This window comes from Parasteatoda tepidariorum, chromosome 2, assembly GCF_043381705.1.
Source record: "Parasteatoda tepidariorum isolate YZ-2023 chromosome 2, CAS_Ptep_4.0, whole genome shotgun sequence".
NCBI classification, from domain to species: Eukaryota; Metazoa; Arthropoda; class Arachnida; order Araneae; family Theridiidae; genus Parasteatoda; species Parasteatoda tepidariorum.
The window spans coordinates 22865762-22888783 of NC_092205.1; the positions used below are offsets into that span (position 1 = coordinate 22865762).

Below are 23022 nucleotides of genomic sequence, written 5' to 3' on the forward strand. Positions count from 1 at the left end.
GTATATTTTGAATATTTTAACGCATACTGTTACAAATTTTGAAACACTTTTTTTGCGTTTTTTTGTTTTCAATTAGAAGTCGGTATATTTAAAATTATCAATTTTGTAATGGCTCAAAAATAGAACCTCGAAAAAGATGATCATTTTAATAACTTTCGTATTTTCAATACTTTTATTTATTATAACAGCTTTTCGATAGCATCATCATTGCTTCTTTTTCGAATCCAATTAAAAGTCAGTATATAGCATGATGGTTACATCAGTATGTAATAGTGCTTGAGGAAATGTCGCAAAATATCGGTCGCTGTACTTTAAATTTTTCGCTGCATTTATTGCATATTTTAATGCATATCATTTTAACTCTTGAAATGACGTTTTAGTATTGTTTTGAGTTTAATTAAAAGTTAGAAATCACGTTTATAAGAATACCAACTGTGTTTTATTCATTATATAGGTAAGAATCATTGTATTTATAATACATTATAGTATTGATATTAATTATATTTGTGGAGGTATTATTAAAAAATATCGCTCCATTGGTAATTTTTATATTTCCAATGCGTATATTGCATGCATTAATGCATCATATTTTGATATTAATTTTGCTATAATATTTGCACTTGGATTGCGATATCTTGATATCAGTTTGTATTTAAAAATAAAACGGCAATCTAGCTTAGAAGAATTGTTTATTCAACATTGAACAAATACAAACATTATACAAATGAACTATTTTCTTATTAATTATATTTGTAGTAATTATTGTATTAAATAGTATAATAATACAATTTTGTTGTAAATTATATTGCTAATTAATATCAACTTCTTGCTAAGTAGCAGAATTGCTAGGCAGCTTTTATGTTTTCAATGCATGTATTGTACATATGCATGTATAGTATAATACATATTATAAGTATGATTTAATTACTTTATTGCACCAATTTTTATTTAATTAAAAATCTGTAATTTAGTTCATAAGAATTGATTGTGCAGTATTCTTTAATTAATTATAGAAATGAACCATTTTTCTTCTGATTAAATTGTTAATAATTATTGATTATTAGTAATATTTTTCCAAATTTGTTGCTAATTATATTATTAGAGGAAGTATTACAAAGAATCGTTCATGTGAGCAGTTTTTATATTTTCAATACAATATATTGTATAGTATAATACATATTATAACTGCGCATCAATTACTTTCTTCTATCAATTTCTATTTATTTTGAAATCAGTAATATAGTTCATAAGAATTGATTATAGTATATTCATTAATTAATTAAAGAACTGAACTATTCTGCTTTTGATTACATTGTTATTAATTATTGATTACAAAGTATATTTTTGCAATTTTGTTGCGAATTATGTTACTAGAGATAGCATTACGAAAAATCGGTCATGTGAGTAGTTTTTATATTTTCAATTCCTACATTGTATATTATAATACACTAGTGGGCTGCTCGCTAACGCTCGCCAACCCCCGAAAATTGCTACGCAATCTTATATGGTTTGCTNAATGGTTATTTATGAAACTAATGTACTGATGAGTGATGAAACTGATCTACGAATCGATATTTATTACGATAAATCGAAGGTGGAAGATTGCAAAGGATATATCGTTGATTGCAAGCTTACTATGCAAGATGGAACTTCTGTCATATGTTTTGAAAGAGCTAAGCATTGCTTCGATCATTTCCCGAGTACATGGTCATTTCCATCCGGAGTATTTTCTTGCGAATTGCAAAACTTCAGAGATAATTACGTTGAAGATAAAAAGTTCGTTTTGTTCTGTGACGTCATGTGTTCCACTAACAAACAGACGCACTTTACTACAACTGAATCAATTTCAAATGATATTAATAATTCTATAGCAAATGATGCAAATAATCACCCTACCTTAAAAGGAGAGATACTGAAGTCGGAATGCAAAGTTGAAAACAAAAACTGCTATGATACAAAATTAGTGGTTAATAACCAAGTTGATGAAGATCATAAAGCTCTATCGTTTACTGAATCACCAGTTTCTGAAGTAAAGTTTAAACAAAGAATCCAGGAAGTTATTGCGGGAATAGGCAATTGGAACTCATTTTTGGAAAATCTATGTACTAATGAAATGAAATCTAATGAAAAAAAAATTGAATGCGAGCAAGTTATAGCTCTTTTTACAGCAGCTGACAAGTGCTGTGAACTATCATTATCTCTTAAGCAAAAGTGTCTTGCTTCTTTAAAGTCTGAAATATGTGAGGAAAATGTCTGCGAGCTACTAAGTCTAGTTCAAGAAGATATTGAACTAAAATCAACCGCAATGAATTTTATACTTGCTAATTCGGATAAAATTTTATCTTCGCCGCAATGGCTATTGTGGTTAAAAAACAATATGGAATTAGCTTCCGATGTTGTGTCAAAAATATCTGCAAACTTGCGTGCTTCGCAAATCGCAGGACAGGGTGAGTAATTTTTGAAAATTACTATTATATATTCCGTTAAAAATTATAACAGCTTTTGAACTGAATCTTTTAAACCATTTCTTTTTAAATTAATTATAAGTTGAAATTTATAAGATTTACGAATGAATTAGTTTGTGAAATACCATTTATCACCATAAAATATAGTTAATTTTCATATTTTTAATACATATATATATCGCGCCTTTAAATACATGCTGTAGTGGTTTTTGAAGTGCATCTTTTTTCTACTATTTTTTCGTATTTAATTAGAAGTCAATAATGAAGTTTATAAGAATTACCGAAGAACTATTTTGCAAAACTATTGTAAGCATCTCAAAAAAGGGTACTTTCGAGGATGATGGAAACATCCCCTCCCCCTAAATATGAAAAATCTGCAACCGATTTCCGCAAAAAATTAAAATACATAAAAAGTTTTCATCTAAAGCATGTAACTAGTACAAAAATATGATTTTGGACAAACTTTTCGAAATTCAATTAATTATGAATTTTAAGTCCCTGTATTTTTAGCTTTCTAAAAATACTTCACTTTATTTTGTACTCTAATTATTTACAAAGTTATACCTGTTTTTGTGTAAGGTAATAACAGTGGATAGACTAATGATTTTAAGTCTTTAAATGCATTAATCTCAAAATAAGATTTTTTCACATCTTACACCACTTAAACATGATATCTCACGTTGTTTTTTTAAAATAATTGTCTACAATTTTTTATGAATATTTATGATAATAGAAGACATGTTTTAAACTATAGACTAAGAGAAAAAAGTAGAATTTCATTTTTATGCATGTTTTTTGCTAAGATAAGCTCGGAAATTTGAATTTTTTTTAAAAACTACATTGATCTTTAAATTAGTAGTATATGCACTTGCTTAAGATAAAAGTTCAAAACATATAGTTGACAGCCTTTAAAATAAAATCCTCAATGCAATTTTTGTTTCGGGCTAAAGAATTTTTTTTTCACTTCTAGACATAAAAATGTTTTATTTTCTCCTAAAAATGATCTAATTCACCTAAAATATAAAAAAAAAAATAATGGTAATATATTTTTATCCAAGTTTTATAAGGTTTTACACATAATGAGACAGATAGACTCATTTTTCAAAATTTTATTTTAATATTTAACCAAAAAAAAAAATTGTCCAAATTAGTCGGATATCTAAAACAACAGCAATTCTTTTGCTATACCCATCTATCTGAATTATATTCATTGCTAGAAATATTTTTTTAAATATTATTTTCAGAAGTTAAGATTACCTTTGTGTAAAAAATTGGGTATAAAACACTGAAAAAAATTGCTATGTAAAACTAACTCGCAAAGTGTTGTTTCGTTTAAAAATTAAATCGCTTAAAATTTAAAAATTAAATCAATGAATTTTACGACGAATTGAATTTTAGTACGTTGTGCCCATATTTAATGTGACTAAAAATTTCATTACATGTAACTAGATAATTTTTAAAACCTAATTCAAATAAAAGAATTAATTTGAGTTAGGTTGAAAGGAATTTTCGAATTTTTATCCTTTTTAAATTAAATATTTTTTGTGATAGCATATTTTCAAATGGAGATAAAGGGGGGAGAACGTTTTACGACTGTGAAGGCTAATTCGGAGAAAAAATGGCGCCCGCAAATCGTAACGTTTTTTAATTAGCAAGACCTGTCTTCACTGTGCAATAACTCTCGGATAGAACCGATTTACCCACGTTATTGATTTCTCAGAACTTAGTTAGCCTCACAAGGCCGCAGATGGGGAATCAATTACCATTTTTGTAAAAAATGGCGCCCGCGATCTTCAACATAGATTATGTTTCAATTAGCAAAAATGATAAAATATTTCATCATAACATACAGTTATTTTTTTTAAAAAAATAATTGGATGAAATTGTTTTTTAGTGGTTTATCATATCGTATAATGATAAGTGCAATGTTGATGTTAGAAAATTTTTAAAGCCCATATAAGAGTATAAAATAAAAGTATTAAAAAGTATAAAATGTAAAAAGGTTCCTTTCTCAAATTTCAAACTAATCTTTGTATATTAATTAATTATAAAACAATATTTAGTTAATTTATCAACACTTAAATAATTGAAATACAATTTAGTTAATTCGTAAGATTTAATTAAATCATAATATTTAATTAATTCAGGTTCAATTCTGTCTTGCAATGTTCTTTTTCTGAGATTTTTTCTTATGCTTTAATTTCTGTTCTTTTTTCCGGGATTTTTTTCTTGTGCTTTTTTCCCCATTCACCTGTTATGATTCTTAAACATGACGTATTTTATAAGCTTTATTTTAAGTTTAACTTTTCTATAACTCAAACTTTTTTACAAGTTTAACTTTTTTATAAATTTAACCTTGCTTCTGAGTTCTGCTGAACAATTTGTAACAGTAATGTTAGCAGTTGATAAAATCAAAAAAAAAAAAGAAGAAAAAAAAAGAAAATGGAAACGAATTGGTTGATAAAGTAAAATGGATAGATAAAAATTTTTCAAAATCAACAGGTCTCTCTCACTATTACTTCTAACTTCCTTCATTATATATTGGAAAATATTTTTCTTCAGCCCCTATAAGGCACTGTTAAAATTTTTATTCTAAAATTATGGTAAAGTAACCAGCAGCAGTCTGTTAATCCGAATTACCGTAATATTAATGGTAAAGAACCTTTTTTTATGGTTTGGAAACCGTTTGACAAATAGAATGATTATAAAACAACGAATACAAAACTATGCAGTTTTTTTTTAACTATTTAAAACTAGCATTGTTTCAAAACGGCAAAAGTAAACTTTAACTGGTCATAGGATCTAGGCTTTTCATCAAGTAATGGGTATTGAAGAGTGCAGGACACAAATTGGAAAGTGCAATGGAAGCTCTTCAAGTGTTGAAGGGAATGGAAGAATATTGTGTTGTCAGCTTTAGGACTCGAACCCCAGTTCTGTCGGACATGAGACTAACATATTAGGCCTCTCGACTCTAATATGTAAGCAGTTGCGAGGAACTAAGTGGCTTAATTAGGTGAACTTATTTGGTTTGATAAAATTGTGTTGGTTTAACTGTATTGGTGAAAGCAGTTTATAAACTTCTTACTCACAGTTAACTATTTGATTACAGTTAATTGTTTGACTATTTAGGTAGGAATAATTGTATTATTTATTATACATTATAGTAGGGGAGAGTGGGGTCAATTGTAACATTTTTTACTTAACTATTTTTAACTAACAAAAAATCCAATATATTATTAGTATTAATTGACAGACGAGTAAAGTAGACTATCCTCTACTAGAAAAAAAATAAATACCTTATTTTAAATGTTACTATACTAGTTATTAGTAATTTTTGACAGTCGTGCACTTGTTACAATTGTCCCCACTTACGGGGTCAATTGTAACAGTTCATAAATTGAACTAAAACATAGTTAATTATACATATTATCTTAATTGTGATATATTTTTTTATTGATCAAAATAGTAGTGATATTTTAGGAGTAAAAATAATAATGAGCAGAGACCTAAAGGGTTAAACTTTTAACTTTAAGGGGTTAAAAATTTTAATTTATGCTGTGAAAGGTGACAAATAAAATAATGCACATGCAACATAATATAAATGATATAGGAAACTATTGGTGGTTCTTAAAGAGTTAAGTAATGGTTTGTAAACATAAGAAATGGGACCTAAGGGGTTAAACAATTGCAATTGAAATTACGAATTTTATTTTCAGCTGTTGCAATCGTCCCTTTACTAATTGTTACAATCGTCCCCAAGACGCCATTTAAGCTTCATTTGTTAAAAACAATACTAGTTAATTAGCAAAACTAATATTTTCTTTTTTTAAATGTTAATTAAGGTGTCCACTTGCATATTCGGTTAATAATTTTTATTTTTTTAAGCAAAATTACTTTGTTTCATTATAATATTCTAATACCAAAAAAAGTACTTACATAGCGTGAAAATATCTTTTGTGATGTAACTCTTTCAAAAGTACATAAAAATGGTTGCCAACAGGGGTGTACATATAGATTTATTAAATATACCTTGTACGCCACCCAGGAACCAAATCTAGAACCCGACACTCGAAATTTTTGCTCTATTACAATCGTACCCTGTTACAATTGACCCCACTCTCCCCTACTCATTAATTGATCATAGAAAAGAACTATTTTGCTTATGATTACACTGTTATTAATTGTTGAGTTTTAAAATTATGTTTGCAATTTTATTGTTAATTATTTTACTAAAGGCAGTAATACAAAGTATCATGTTAGTAGCTTTAATATTTTTAATGCTTATATATTATATTATAATCTAATATTATAACTAAGCTTTACGCACTTTCTTGTATCAATTTGTATTTAATCAATTTGTACTTATCAATTTGTTCATACTAATTTATTATTCTGTATTCATTAAATGATTTTGCTTTTGATTAAATTCTTATTACTTATCAATAATATATTAGTTATTATTACAAAGTTATTATTACAAAGTATCGTTCATATTAGTAGCTTTCCTATTTTTGATGCATATATGTATTGTATATTATAATACATATTATAACTAAGCTTTATTTACTTTCTTGCATCAATTTGTATTTAATTAGAAATCAATAATTTAAATTATAAAAATTGGTTATACAGTATTCATTAATTAATTATAGAAATGAACTACTTTGTTTTTGATTACAATACTATTAATTATTGATTATCAATTATATATTACAATTTTGTTGTTAATTATTTTATTAGAGTTATTATTACAAAGTATCTTTCATTTTAGTAGCTTTCCTATTTTTAATGCATATATGTATAGTATATTATAATACATATTATAACTAAGCTTTATTTACTTTCTCGCATCAATTTGTATTTAATTAGAAATCAGTAATTTAAATTATAAGAATTGGTTATACAGTATTCATTAATTAATTATAGAAATGAACTACTTTGCTTTTGACTACAATGCTATTAATTATTGATTATCAATAATATATTACAATTTTGTTGTTAATTATTTTATTAGAGGTAGTATAACAAAGTATCGTCCTTGTTAATATTTCTTATATTTTCAATGCATATATTGTATATTATAATGCATATTATTATTATGCTTTAATTTCTTTCTTGTATCAATTTGAATTTAATTAGAAATCAGCAGTTTAATTTATAAGAATCGATTATACAGAATTCCTTAATATAATATTATATATTTTAGAAACTATTTTGTTTTTGATTACATTGTTATTAATTATTGATTCTTAATAATGTATTGCAATTTCGTTGCTAATTATTTTACTAGATGTAGTATTACAAAGTAATATTCATGTTAGCTAGCAGTTTTTATCTTTCTAATATATGCATTGCATACTCAATGCATGTTATTATAACTCTTGTATTGATTTTTTTCCGTATTATGTTGATTTAAATTAGAATTCAAGTGCTTTCGGTAATAAAAATTGAAAACGAACTGTTCTGATTTTAAATGTATTGTTATCATTTATTTTATTATTAATCATATTGTATCTTATTATTATTTTATTAATTATTTCATTATTATTATTTTGTTAACTATTTCATTATTACCTTATTCGAACGACAACTGAATCGTTTATTTAGTATTATTTTATATTTAATAAAAATCAAATAAATAATAGCAGATATTTAATAATTTTTTATTCAAATAATTTATTGTTTAATGAATTATAAATTTTCTTTTTTAATGTATTATAAATTTTTTTAAAATTTCTATATTTAATAGTTTCATTTTTTAAAATTATAAAAAAAAGTTCCTCAGTAATTTTTATTAAAGAGATTACTACTTCTTATTAAATATGCTGCTCAAAAGGTTAAGCAAGAACAATTTGGTAAATTTTCTTAGTTTTTTTTTTGTTTACTGTAAAAACATATTTCTTTTAATAGCAAATTTTCTTTTCCTTACAGCATTCTCCTCTAAAAGTGATGGCCATGAAAAGAAAAGGAGATTAGCCTAATAAATTGTTCAATTTATACAAATTTTGATTGATGAATTTGTTGGACTACACTAAGGAATTGCTTGAGGCAATAAAGCTACTGCTTTTTTTAAACGAAACCTTTTTAATGAGGCTGAATGCAATGTTTTCGGAGCAACGGATAAATTTCATTGCTGGCCACGATTTTTAATCTAGTGGACTTATGAACTCACTCATCACCTTTGCATTTTTATAAGTAAAAAAAAAATCTTGATTCTTGTCTTTTTTATTTTATTTTAGGTAACAAATTCTAAAAGAAATAAAAGCTTGTATTATAATCTGGACCAATTACATCCAAGAGAAAAATATTCAAAATAAGAGAAAAAAAAGTGGGGAGTTAAAAGCAGCAGGATTGCAGCTTCCGAGCCACTTCATTAATATTATTTTTTTGTCCTCTAACCGCCTTTTAAATGCACCTACAGAAGGTAGCACAAATATACAAGAAAGTAAAGGAATTTACAAGAAAAAAGGTTAGAAAATGTAATAAAAAAATTAAATTTCAAAAGTTATGCAGTTTATGATAAAAAAAGGCGATAAAAAATAAAAAAGTAAGTAAAAAATACACGGGATAAAATGTATATAAATGCAGGGTATTTTTTTTAATTAAAACATATTTTTAATATAAAAAATCAAGCGTTTCATCAGAAATAGAATTTCGCTTATAACAATTGGCCTAGAATTCACAATATTTCTTCACGGGACTTCTTTACTTAAGTACTTCACTCAGTGGCACATGTGAAACTTCCTTTTCTGAAAAACGTAAAATAAAAAATGTAAATTACTGTCAAGTTTTTAATTAGTAATTAATTAGACAAAACGTGCAAAATAAAGATCGAAACAACTTATAGTGTAATTCATCGAAACAACTTAAAGTGTAACTTATATATAACAACTTATAGTGTAATGATTGTATTTTCACATATTGTCGAGTCAATTCGTCGCTCACAATTCGTAGTGGGGTGACACGCAGCGACAATTCGTTGTAGTCACAATTCGTCCCGAATACAATTCGTAGTAACGACATTTCACCGTGAGCTCAATTTCTCACTCTTCCGATGAATTTTCTTCTTCTTCATCTTCCGATGAATATAAAGAAGAAAATCTTGCATTTTCTTAATAATTATTATTTAATTTGTGACCATATAAATATTACAAAACTATCTAAAGGGAAAGAGGGGATTTGCTCATTGTTACATACATCATTTTTATTTTATAACCATCATTGAACAGTCTACCCAATTCTGAGTTTATGACTACCAACGTTCAACTTCGTTGCCTTGGAATTTTGGACTCAATCCAGAAGACAAGAGAACTTCTGGATCAAGTATTGGGAGAAATTTGTTTTCGTGGTGACTTCTTGATAGAACTAACAAGCATTTGCATTACATGGAGAGGAAAACCTCCCATAATTAGTCTGATGGAAAGGGGACTCTGACCGATGATCCGTCTACCACTGAAAATATTTTACGTTAACACTGTAGTCGGTGTGAGCCGGGTGAGGAATTCCTACCAACCAGAAGTCACTGGGATTTGAACACAGGACACATCATTGGGAGGCGAGTGCTCTATCTCCCGAGCCACCATTGCTCAGGAGGGCAGTGGAGGGGTATGAGCAATGCTTGCGTAAAGCAATAAATTCTCCTTAATTCTCACGTTTTCATAAATGCAAATAGGATTATCAAGGTTAGTTTTTAGCACCAACCATAATAATTTCCTGAAAAAGATATAAATTACGTATAAACGATAGATATTGATTGTAAAACATTTTTTAATTAGCTTTTATTTTGCCTAAGAAAAACATATTTATCGCCATAAATATATTTTACTCACTGCTCTTTTTGTTGAGAATATTCTAGATTGCAAAAATAACAATAATTTATTAAGCTTAATAGCTCTAAAACATATTTTATAACTATTTTTCTTCAATTTCAGTTCTTGCTGCTGTATTTTAAATTTAGCTATCACATTTGAAAGAAAATAAAAGTGTTTATAACATATACAACGTTTTCTCGAAGAAACTGCATTTTTTTGGGGCATAGAATTTTTAAAAGTTTCATACGAAAACATTTTTAAAAAGACATTAAAGACAAAAAAAAATAGAACCTTAATGTTTTTGATACTAAGAGAGGATTTTTTTTCTTATTATAGTGCTATGTCAATGATTTACGAAACAGACTTTAAATTAAGCTCGTTAAACGATGCAGGCGATATATAAGTTATGAAATAGTAAAGAAACTTTCTCTAGAAAAATTTAGTATTTCTTTCATTTAATAATTTTTCTTACGTCGGAGACCTAAATTTTCGATCTCAATTATAAGAAGTAGCCACAGTTCGCAAAATTTGGTCCAAATAGTGTAACTAGGATTGCAATTTAGCCTCTTATTGTTAATTTTACTTTTTACAAACATCATCAAATTTGTCTAAGGGTATCAGAAAATGTTAGCACACAATTAAAAAAACTACATATATTTAAAAGTAATTTTTAACAATTATTTAATTTAATAATAATTGAAATTTTTTTTTGTTAGGTAAATAATTATGTACAATGCAATTTTTAAAAGGCGTTTACAACGCAAAATGATTTCTTCCAGGCGTTCCTGCGTTTCTTCCTTTTCTATTAAAAATTTTAGCAAAAATACAAATTAGAAATTTTTACCACATTCAAATTTAACTTTCTTATGTATTGTGAGCAAAACGACTATTTCGAACACTAATTGCTTACTAATTAATTTCGAAATTTCATACAACGTTTTTCTAACATTTCGAAGCTACTTCGTAACATTCATTAGATTTTCTGAACCCAGAGGAAATTGTTCTAAAATAATATTATGATGGATATTATGATAAAAATTATGTTAAAAGAATTATGATAGTTTTGGATGAAATGAGATATTTTAAGTACTGCGACATGTTAACAATTTATGTATAAATGACTAGTTCGGTTTTATAATGGACTAGTTCGGTTATATAAATGACTAGTTCGGTTATTAAAGCCGAACATAGAAAGAGGCAGCTTTGGGCAAGTACAAACCCCTTCTAATACTCTCCCCTAATTATTAATTTTTTTTACTTTGACTTTTGCAGTAGGAATCTAATTTAAGAAATAAATTTAATACTTTGTGATTAATGATTAAATTTGTGTAACTTTGCATAAGACTAAATTTACGTTTCAATTTATTTTATAAAATTTTAGAGAATATTCTTTAGGAATTTTTTGTGTTTTCCTTCGGTTGTTATAAGTCTTGACTTCTTAAACTAATTAAAGAAATTTTTTTCAAACTGTTCCTTTTTCCAATTTTGACTTTAATTGTAAATATCAAACTCTCTTAGGTTAACATATTTCTAAATCTTTTTTAACATCTTTTTCCATTAAAAAAATTAAAATAAGGGGATTTAATTATATAATTAAAATAATAACAATAATTATGAGAATGATATAAATATAAGGGTTATAAGAATTGGAGGATTTTATTATATACCTCTCCACTAAGTAACGATAAGCAAATCAGAATTCCCTCCCTCGTCAGGTGTTTTCGTAATATTTGAACGGGGCACAAATTAAATTAACAAATTTAGCAAAATTTAAAACAAATTTAGTTAGCTTTTCTACAGGCCCAGCAGTGGACTGATCGTTAAGACACGGTTCCCAGCAGATCACCGAAGTCAAGCATCACTGGCTGCGGTCAGTGTGCGGGTGGGTGACCACTTGGGTCAGTCTGCATAGGGACCGAGAATGTGCATTATGTGTCCTCGTTAAACTGTTCTACCGTAAAGTGCTCGACTTCGCGTGCAGGTCGTCGCACTACCGAAGCGGGGGTGCCATCCCCTCTGCTGAGGATCGAAATTGTGATGGCATGTCTTCGGATCATCCTCAGGAATGTTTCCCAGACCGTCGCCAATAGCCCATTGTGCAGCTCTAGTGCGACGTAAATGAACAAATCAAATCAGCTTTTCTACAGACAATACATGAACTTTGTCTTCATAAATAGATGTAATGCTAACCAAGTTAAATTAGACTCCAGAAAAATTAATACTTAGGGCCTTTTCTTTTATGAAAAGCTTTGTTTTGTTATTGTAAATTATATTTAAAAACTTTCTCTGCACGTTTCCCCTGCTTTTTTTCCCCTTCTTTTTTTAAATGGGGAGATTGAGGGGAGAATTAGTAACGTAAATTCGTAATAACGTAAAATAGTAATTAATCGTTATAACGTAAAATAGTAATTAATCGTAATAATTTAAAATAGTAATTAATTGCTTCGAAACTAATTGTAATAACTTAAAATAGTAATTAATCATTTCGAAATTAATCGTAATAACTTAAAATAGTAATTAATCGTTTCGAAATTAATCGTAATAACAGCAACAGAAACAAGCAATTGAAAATAATAATAACGTTTTGGAAGCAAAAAAAATGGCCCAAAATAAGTGAAATATTCGAAGATTTACAAAATATGAAAAAAAAACTAACTGAACGCGCCTCTCCTCATTTACTCTTATTTCCTTAATTATTTAATTCGATCCGTGACCAACCAATACCTCTTAGAAGAGAGAAGGCCTCAGCACTGGTTACCATAACCAAGAAATTTGATCCCTTAGTGCAAACGTAATGACATTTTCCCCACTACGCAGCTTAGTAGCCCAAACATAGTGACGTCTTTTTCATTTTTCCTCCACTGCGCAGTTTAAGTTCGTTACGTCGGACTGCAAAATTGATTTATGCAAAGGCTTACTGTCTTTTAGGAGGTGTTGGATTAACCCGCTCTCTAGTGGTGAGCCAATCACTACCGAGACCAATTCCGAGACGAGTGGACTAGTAGTTTAGAAGTTATACGTGTTTTTTGTACAACAATTTCAATTTTGTACTTTTGCCTGTTCATGCATCTGACCTGACATTGCTATCGAAACAAATGAAGCACTGTTTCCTACGTATTTTTTCACGCTGAATTAAATGAGATTTTATATAGCTATCCAGAAACTACCTAAACATGTAAGTTATATTTTCCGATGTAATTTTTTATGCCGAATTGAACGATTTAAAAGTGGAATCGATAGGGTAAATAGTTGAGAAGTTATAGGGGTTCTGTGTACAGCAAATAATTTTGTAGTTTTACTTATTTAATCATCTTATGTTGCTATACAGAGAAGAGAGGTATTTTTAACTATGTGGTTTTACTATCTATGTAATACTATCTACCAAATACAAAAGGGAAAAATGACACAGATATATCCACATAAAACAGTAAGCATTCTATTCTTTTTCCTACACCATCAAAATATAAACAAAATCCCAGTGCGTTGTAATTCATGTGCCTAATCCTCTCTCAAATATCCGTATAGATTGTCTAAAATAAGAACTCCTCCAGCCTTTCGTCTGGACCTGTGGGGGTGACTATGGTAACGAGGTATGACTATTTCAAGTAGGGGTACGGGGTCCCTATTTTGAGAGTGGTTTCAGCTGGGATCGACGAGAGAAAGGGAATTTCTTTCTTCGGTCTATTGTGTTAGTCCTCGAGTGAAGCTACCCTCCCTAAAATGCGCCATTCTTGTTTCCATAGCACCAGACGGCCTCAGACTTTGTGGCGGGAGGAGTTCTTAGCTTGGACAAACTGTACACGTGCAATTGTTTACATATCCAAAATAAAAATAAATAAGTAATTTAAATAAAACAAAACAAAATTCGTGACCAAAAGCATATATTATAATAGACTTCAACCGCCATCTAGTGTCGTTTGAAAATTTAAATAAAACTTTCCAAAGTGAAATCACGTCCGTATAATCATGGGCTGATGGAATCGGAAAGGCTCGTCTCATATATTATAGCTTGGATCGTGAAGAGAGAATCTCGTCATCACGCATATGTGAGCACGGTTCTGAATGGAACAACAAACTTACCTTTTTTTTCAATGTACTTGGATTCTCAATCTTCAAAATTTTATGAGTACCCACAAACTTATAGAAATATGGTCGATATAGTTTAGGTTGGAGAGCGCTCGAAAGTTCGGTCCCTTAAATGGTAATTTCCCCCTTTTTGCGCATTTCACTATATTACCTAGGGCAGTGATTCTCAACCTTTTTTTTGTTGCGGCACACTTTTAACGATTTCGAAATTTGATGGCACAGTGAAAAAAAATTAGATTAAAAGTTGTTTAATTACCTATTTTACACTGTGTTAAATAGTTTGTGATAATAATTTTGAATGTGAAATAAAATAATATGTACTACAAAAGCTCNTAAATAAAAACGTTCGAAAGTGAAATCACGTCCGTATAATCATGGGCTGATGGAATCGGAAAGGCTCGTCTAATATATTATAGCTTGGATCGTGAAGAGAGAATCTCGTCATCACGCATACGTGAGCACGGTCCTGAATGGATTAACAAACTTACCTTTTTTCCCCCAACGTAATTGGATTTTTCAAAATTTTATGAGTACCCACAAACTTATGGAAATATGGTCCAAATAGTTTAGGCAGGAGAGCGCTCGAAAATTCGGTCCCTTAAATGGTCATTTCCCCTTTTTGTGCATTTCACTATATTACCTAGGTTAATCAAATAATTGTGCATAAAACTTGCTGATCCAAAGATAATTCTTCAAAAAGATGTAAATTTTTAGTAGTAATTATTATAATAATGATATAAAAATTAATTTAAGTTATGTTAATTTTTATTTTACTTTTAACTGTGCAATTTTAAGCCACCAAGTCCAAAATTTAAAGGAAAAATCAGAATAGAACCGTCTTAAGTATTCAACATTAAAAATGAAAGTATAATAAAGAAACTTGCAAACGTTCTTTTATTTAAAATGTTTGGACCAAATTGCTGCTACCCACAGTTATTTGAGGATCAAGAATGCAAATCCTTCCAAGAGAAAAAACATGTTTATTCAGAGGAAGTACTAGTGTTTGATCTCGTAAAAAATCATCAACAGAAATTACCATTTGCAAGTTTCGCTTCCTGAAGCATTAATATTACATCTATACTACGTGACAGTCCGATGACTAGATCGATTATTAAGATACTCCGTCTTTTTTTATGTAATGAACAAAAGTTTAATTTTTATAAAAGGAGTAATAATAAAAATGGATAATAATTTTTTAAATAAATGAATTAAAAAGTTACACTTTTCATAGGGAATTTAAACTAAACACTTAGCAGTCAAGGTCAATCTCTTACCCTTGCTAAAATATGGCCTTCTCCATGACGTTTAAAGTGGGCTAAAAGTCCAAATCTATATAGTCAAATCGTTTTAATTTTGAAGAAACTTCAGAGGCTAATTTCTTATTTACTTCTATCCACAATGACCACTCAGGCGATGAAGTTATTTCCGCTGAATTAGCGCCAATAAAATCAATTGCATTCGATTTTAATTGTGAGTCGCTAAATAAATCAGCTAATCTTAATATTTCGCACACATTTTTCACAGAAACGTGGGATTTTAAGAAACTTAAACACTTCTTCTTTAAAGATAATACTTGATAGTTATCAGCAGCCATCAGCAAATTTCTAGCTCGATCATAATCCATTTCATTCACAGTATCTGTGTATAAAAAATCTAGTAACAACTTTAAAGTATCAAAATCGGTATCAACAATCTTCACTTGCGTTTCCATCGTGTTCTGAGAGAACATCGCAGAAAAAACTGGAGATCGGGCAGATAAAATACTTTTATGCGCATCTATAGACTGGTTGTTTACTTGTAATTTAATGTCAGTAAACGCCTTGTTTTGTAAAATATCACGCAAATCCTCCTGTAAAGTTGGATAGTTGGCAGCGTCTGTAAACTCATGGATCTCAGATCCACTGGAACATGTGAACTCGCAATGTAAACGGATTAAGTCTAACCAATATACATCAGGGAGATCAAAGCTACAGTCATTGTTATGTGCTATTAGCTTAGAAATAATGCCTAACGGAAATTGCCATACCTCAGGAAAATTATCTGACTGGAAAAAGTGCGTGGCTCTTTCGGTATATACATCTCGTTCACCATGACCTCGAAGTGTCAGCTTGCACTCAGCAAAATGGGCAGTATTAAATTTTGACTCGTTCTTCAAGATATTAATATTAAGATCATATGGTAAGCCAGTGACGATACATTCGAAACTGTCATCTCCAGGAAGTGTAATCGTGTTTCTATAACCACTCACTATTCTACATTCATCAAAGTCACACAACACATCCATATTAAAAGCAAGTCGATGGACGTTAATCACTGTACGTGCTCCTCGTTTTACAATCGATTTATTTTCAGAAACGTTTCCATAAATATGGCATTGAACATTCAGAATATCTTCTGTGTTAATTACGTATTGTCTTGCCTGTTGTGTTAATTGTGTATTGTCTTGGTCTCCATGGATTGGCTTGTAATCATCTTCAATTGCTTTGGATACTTTGCCTCTTGTTCCAATTATTTCGATCTTGAAATCGCTTTCAAACTGAACATCACATGGTTCTGCATCTTCTTCTTGGCACAAAACACATACAAGTGATCCTTCTCTTTCTTCCATGCTTCCTCTTGGATACAATTGAATGAACCACTCGCTTCCATTTAAACTTTCAACAGTGAATTTGGGGCTATTCAAGTACTGGTCCCTTTTCTGGTAACAGAAAAAGAAATTTTCAATTTTCCATGTAAAAACGAATTCATCTCTTTGATCTCTGGACATGGTGAAGCTCGTCTAGTTTAATTTAGAAGAGAAACTAGAATGAGTACGATCTTTTACTTAAAATTAAGAGGAGGATAAGTATCTTTTTAAGGCATTNGGAAATAAACGTTCAATAACGGATAGTTCAATAACGGAAATGAACGTTTTACAACAGCATAGAATCTTGCATTTTATAAGCATTGTTATTCTTATCTCAAAACACACGATTCCAGATAAGATTGTTTTGTTCCTTCAAATAATAGTCGTTAAGTTTAATTTATATGATCATCATAAAAAGTGATAATTTTTCAAAGTATGCCTTAGTTTTCTGTTTCAAATGCAAATATATGGTAATATTAGATAATTACAAACACAATACTATCGTTTAAAAGAAACTGATTTTAGTAGCTGTTATTCTATCTCTTAATTTTCAACAAAAGATTATTCTCGTTTTGTCATTTTATGCATTCTCAGTGGACAGAAAACTCACATTATAATGATATTTAATACATAAAGTCATTGATAAACATAATGATCATTGATAAACGTGATGATAATCATTAATAAACCAGAAATCTTTTTCTAATTAGTGAAAGTTTAATTAGTAAATGTTAAAACAGTATTTATCAATGAATGATTTTGCGTACCTTACAAAACTTTTAAAAAGATTATTAAGAACTAGTTACCTGCAGCGACTAGCTGGTTCACCAACACGAACTCATCTCTTCACGGTTCCACGTTCTTTCCCGCCTTCATGGAGTCACCAGTTCCACAGCCCATCATTGATTCTGCTCCAATCGGCAGCATTGCTCTGATTCTATGGATTAGTATTTTAGAAACAAATTAAGAAGATGGGGTAAAAATCATGCTCGAACTCACAGTCTCGCTTTATATTCACCTACCTGAATTCATCTCTTGGTGGTCCCTCGGTGATTCTGCTGCCTTTGATATCATTTACATTTGCATTTGAGTAAATATGAAAGCTTTGTTTTAAAAGTAGTATTTTCATTTGCACAGAAGTGTTGTTTGCTTTAATGTTAACATCAAAGAAACGCGGTTATTTGTGGGAGGTAAACATACAATGCGACCTATTCTCAGGGACTCTCTGAAACTCGTTTTCAACCTGAAAGATCGAAATGCTTTTCTTTTCTAAGTAGTGAAATAGGTACCATCTGATTATATTTTGATTAGAGAACCGGTTAATAATTTATGCAAAAAATAGCTTTTTGTTAATATTTGTTATTTTTTTTATCATTTTACTTAATTATGGTCAAAAAATTCTGAATTGTAAAGTTTAAACTTTTTACATCACTTCAAAAAATGTACTTTTACATGACAAAATACAAAATTTGAGTGATATCGGTTAAATAGTTCCTGAGAAATCGAATTTTAAATAAATCATATATTTATTTATTTGTAATATTTATTGTGTAATATTGGTTCTAGATAAAAAATTAACCTTGAGCTAATATTAAAATCCAATCTAGGACCTATCTATTAAAAAATCTAGACATACCAATAATAGTCCCTCGTTCATTGCCGTACTTAGGGATATGTGAACCGCTTAAAATTTAGGATAGGTTAATAGTTATATATTTTTTCTCTCTTTAGTTTTTTTTCACATTTAGAAATCTTTATAAATTGCACCACTTTCCCAGTATAAATTGCTATTTATCTTTATTATCTAATGATTGTGGCTCTGTAAGCATAATAATTATATCTTTTCACTTGGAATTGTGAAGAGAACATTGCCACTATAATCATCACTCATCCTGCCATTTAGTAACTAACTGCCAATGAATCAAAGTATTTAGTTTCAAGAAGAACACTGCGTGAAACTGATCACTTAGTTTTCAATCATTTAAGGAATCTTTTTAATTGTACTATTTTATAATAGTATATTACAGTAATTTGCACCAAAAAATATTGATTGTTAAAGGGTAACGTTAGACACTGATTAAAATAAGTCTATTCTAAAATGTAGTGTAATCAGGTAATATCACGAAATTCTTTTAGTTTTTAACTCTTGATGTAGATTAGAATGAAAATTAAAAATGTACTAATAACGGAGTAGAATAAGAAAAACAAATATTACCCGTAATTTAGGAATAAAAAAATATTTTGTACGTAATATCTATTGGTCACGAAAATTTTCATGACCTTTAATTCAAATTCAATGATTTTCAAGGATTGAGCTGAGATGCAATTTGGATTGAACTAATTAGATGCAGCTTAGGGCCCCTTTCCGAGCGGTCATGAATTCAATCCCCGTCGGCCGAAGACTCCCCCTGTACAAAAAGGTGACTGGAGCAAGCTAAATCTATCGGAGTCACAAAGTCCGCCAAGTTCCTGCAACAAACCAGTGCTTCAGAGGATACTGGATTAGAGATTAATTGTTCTTTGGTTCAGGTCAAAATTACGTTCTGTGGATAAATGGATGGTGTGTGAATGCGCCTACTTGTAAAACGGGATATGACGTATGCATGATGTCTCAGGATCATCCTATGGAATGTTTCCCAGACCCTCGCTAATACCGGATTGTGCTGCTCTAGTGAAACATAAACAAAATCAATAAAGAAAACTTTATGAAAAGAAGTGGTTATTAATAAATCCATAGAAAGATATTTTTGCCTGAGACGATAAGCACTCCGTTATAGGAAAACTTTACCTTAATGACTCATAATAATTTTATCCTGAGGGCAACCAAAAGTAAATAAATACACATGGAAGACAATGAAAGAAAAATGAATCCTATCATAGGACTTTCTGTTTAATAAAAATGCTCTGACAACAAATTAATTAAATAGTCTTGATACAGTATTCCAGAACTGTATGGAGACTATCTATATATATATTTCGCTTACACGGCGACAAAAAAAACCTCATTTCATCTCCCCGAATGGCAACGCTAGAAAATCGACAAAAGATTGCCTCTAAATATGTCACATGCCAAATCTAGCTGAGATGGCTCAACATATAGCGCTTTTAAAAACGGAAACTGAAATAACCAGAGAGAGCATTCTCACCAAATGTCAGCTATCACACTTATCAGCTGCGGCAATCTCATACTATTAAGCTAGGCAGAAGTGAGTAGTCTTTGTCGATAGATCTCTATTTTAGTATTTTGTCGAAAGCGCTTTCATTTCACGAATTTATTTATTACGAATTTATTTGACGATTAATTATAGCCAAAATGTTAACCTTTTTAAAGAGATATCAGTTTTCGAAATTTTATCTTAAGATTTTATACTATAGCACATTTCTAATAGGTTTAACAAATTACATGTCATTTATTTGAATTCAAATTTATTTTAATGACTCAGTATTTACTAAAAAGATGTAATTTTTTTTTTCAAAAAAAGTTGTTATATGGATTTGAATGATTGCTTTAAATTCTTAGAACTTTGTGCATTTGCAATGTACCAAAGTTAGTAGCGAGCAAATCGAGCTTGGTTTGCGAAGCAAACCATATAAGATTGCGTAGCAATTTTCGGGGGTTGGCGAGCGTTAGCGAGCAGGGGGCGCAGCCCACTAGTTTAATAAAATTTTTTCAACACGGGATAATACCGTCTGACTACAATATGGGGCTACTGCATTTCTATCATAAATAAAGATTTTCTGCTTCTAATCATCAATAGAAAACTTTAAAGAAACATGAAAAAATCTGATTGTCAAACCCTCATGTGACATAAGATAAGAATAAAAAATAGGAAACTTTAAGGCTATTAGGTTTCAAAATTATTGATTTCAATGATGCTATCATGTAAATTTATGAAAATGAATATGTAGTTTTGTGTTTTTGTGGTTCGTATTTTTAGTAGCTAAAATATTTTATAGAAAACTTTTTTTAATTAAAATTTATGAAAAAGTCAGAATGCTGATTCCGCGATGGAAAGATGTCATTTTTGTGTTGCTCATGGTAGGATTTTCGAAAGAAAGAATTTTCGAATTTTTTCTGTTATCATTAATGTTGCCAAATACAGTAGAGTCCTGATTATCCGAGTTTAATCTTTAACCGAGTTATCAAATATTACCAAGATTTTCTTGTTCTTGTTTATTTTTAAAACTACCGATGCAGATGCGAGAATAACGCAAACAAATGACGCTTATTACAAGCTATCAAATAATGTCAACTTATAAATTTTATCATGTTAACATGATTTTTTTTAGTAGAAAGATTATCAAACCTCTCCTATTTTCTCTAAATGGTCACTGTGTTGTTCATATGAAATAATGCTTGCTTGTTAACACTATGCTCCTTTTATAACTGCTGTTAGTTTCTAACAGTCATTAATGGCTGTGAAGTCAAGTGTAACCTGTCTTTATCAAGCACTCTCCATTCTAATCCGAAAATGGAATTTAAAAAAAAAAATCCAAAAACGGCTAAATTGAAAAAGAGCTCAAAACACCAAAGAGAAGAAAAATCACTTTTGATCATTTTCATCAACTGATGGAAAAACCTCACCATATTGGACATATTAAAAAAAAAAAACTACAGTAATTTTTGAAATTTGTAAGTAGTTTCCCATATAATATTGGATATTTTTCCAGATAATTCTCTGCGACAAAAAGGTATAGTTTAAAAATATAAAAATCTAGCTTTGTTTCAAGTGGCACTATATAGCATAGTTTAAAAATATAGCTTTGTTTCAAGTGGCACTTGAATTATTTGCCCACATTTAATGTGGGGAATAGAAGATTAGTCAACAGAATATATGATTGTTCAAATTGTAGGGAGTCAAATGGGAGACTTCTTTTTAGGCCCATTGGACGTGTCATGGTCAGGGAATTAAGCCTTACATTAGGAAGGTGCTGGGTTAATATCCCGGACAAGACATTGATTTTCTTTCAGTCTCAGTACTATCTGTCCTTATAGTGGGTACAACATTAACTCACCTAATATGTCGCCCCTGAAAGAATGATCAACAAATGCACCTTATTAATGCCTGTAAAATCGGGTGAGCACCGGACACTCTTCCTTTCAGTTTTTGATAGATACAAATACTCCTGTTTTTTTAAACGACTTTTATTTATAATAATTTTTTAAGAAAAAACATAATAATCATTGATGGTTATCATAAATTTTAATCTAGGTTTTTTTCTTTCATATTTTTTATTATCTTAATCAGAAAGTCTTAACAAAATTAACGTATCGAGAGGTTTGTGTACAATAGTTTATTTGTTGTTGTTGTTCATTTACGTCACCGCACTAGAGCTGCACAATGGGCTATTGGCGACGGTCTGGGAAATACCCCTGAGGATGATCAGAAGACATGCCATCACAATTTTGATCCTTTGCAGAGGGGATGGCAACCCGCTTCGGTAGCCCAACGACCTGCACGCGAAGTCGAGCACTTTACGGTAGTACAGTGCTACGGTAGTACAGTGTTACGGTAGTACAGTGCCATACAGTTTAACGAGGATCAATACCGCACACCGTCGGTCCCAGCGCAGACTGATCCAATTGGTCACCCACCCGCACACTGACCGCAGCCTGTGATGCTTGACTTCGGTGATCTTCTGGGAACCGTGTCTTAACGATCAGTCCACTGCGGGACACAATAGTTTATTTAAGTTTAAAATTGTAAAATGGATACCTAAAATTCATTTCGTTTAAACTGCTCCAAATCATTAATTTCATTATCATATTTTGAGCTTCTGCTTTAAAATAGAATTTAATGAATCAATACCTACCTAGCAGCAAAACAACTTGCGCCCCCATTATACAAATCCTGGCTCAATAAGGGTTCAAAGGGCTTTTATTTTCGAATAGTGGTCCTATATAGAATTGTCCGATTTATCTGATGTTTTACAACCACTTTACCACCAATACCGGCCCTACATGGAATCTTCAGATTCTTCCGATATTTTACATTCATAATTCAACCAATATTGGCCGTATATAGGGCCAATA

The 23022-nt window shown here is 29.9% G+C and overlaps 2 protein-coding genes across 2 annotated transcripts in view; one reads left to right on the forward strand and one right to left on the reverse strand.

Annotated features, from left to right (window-relative positions):
- Positions 1 to 19683, reverse strand: part of LOC107438111 (speckle-type POZ protein B) — a 35650-nt gene extending 15967 nt beyond the window's left edge. Inside the window, exon 1 of the mRNA XM_071177289.1 lies at positions 15637 to 19683. Coding sequence (XP_071033390.1) covers positions 15678 to 17129 — 1452 coding nt within the window. The 5' untranslated portion in view covers positions 17130 to 19683 and the 3' untranslated portion in view covers positions 15637 to 15677. The remainder of the gene's footprint in view (positions 1 to 15636) is intronic.
- LOC107438112 (uncharacterized) lies at positions 1522 to 8683 on the forward strand. Its single transcript, XM_043048802.2, has 2 exons — positions 1522 to 2447; positions 8397 to 8683. Exons 1-2 carry the CDS (start codon positions 1544 to 1546, stop codon positions 8444 to 8446), a joined length of 954 nt encoding a protein of 317 aa, XP_042904736.2. The 5' UTR covers positions 1522 to 1543; the 3' UTR covers positions 8447 to 8683.
- Positions 19684 to 23022: the final 3339 nt, after the last annotated feature.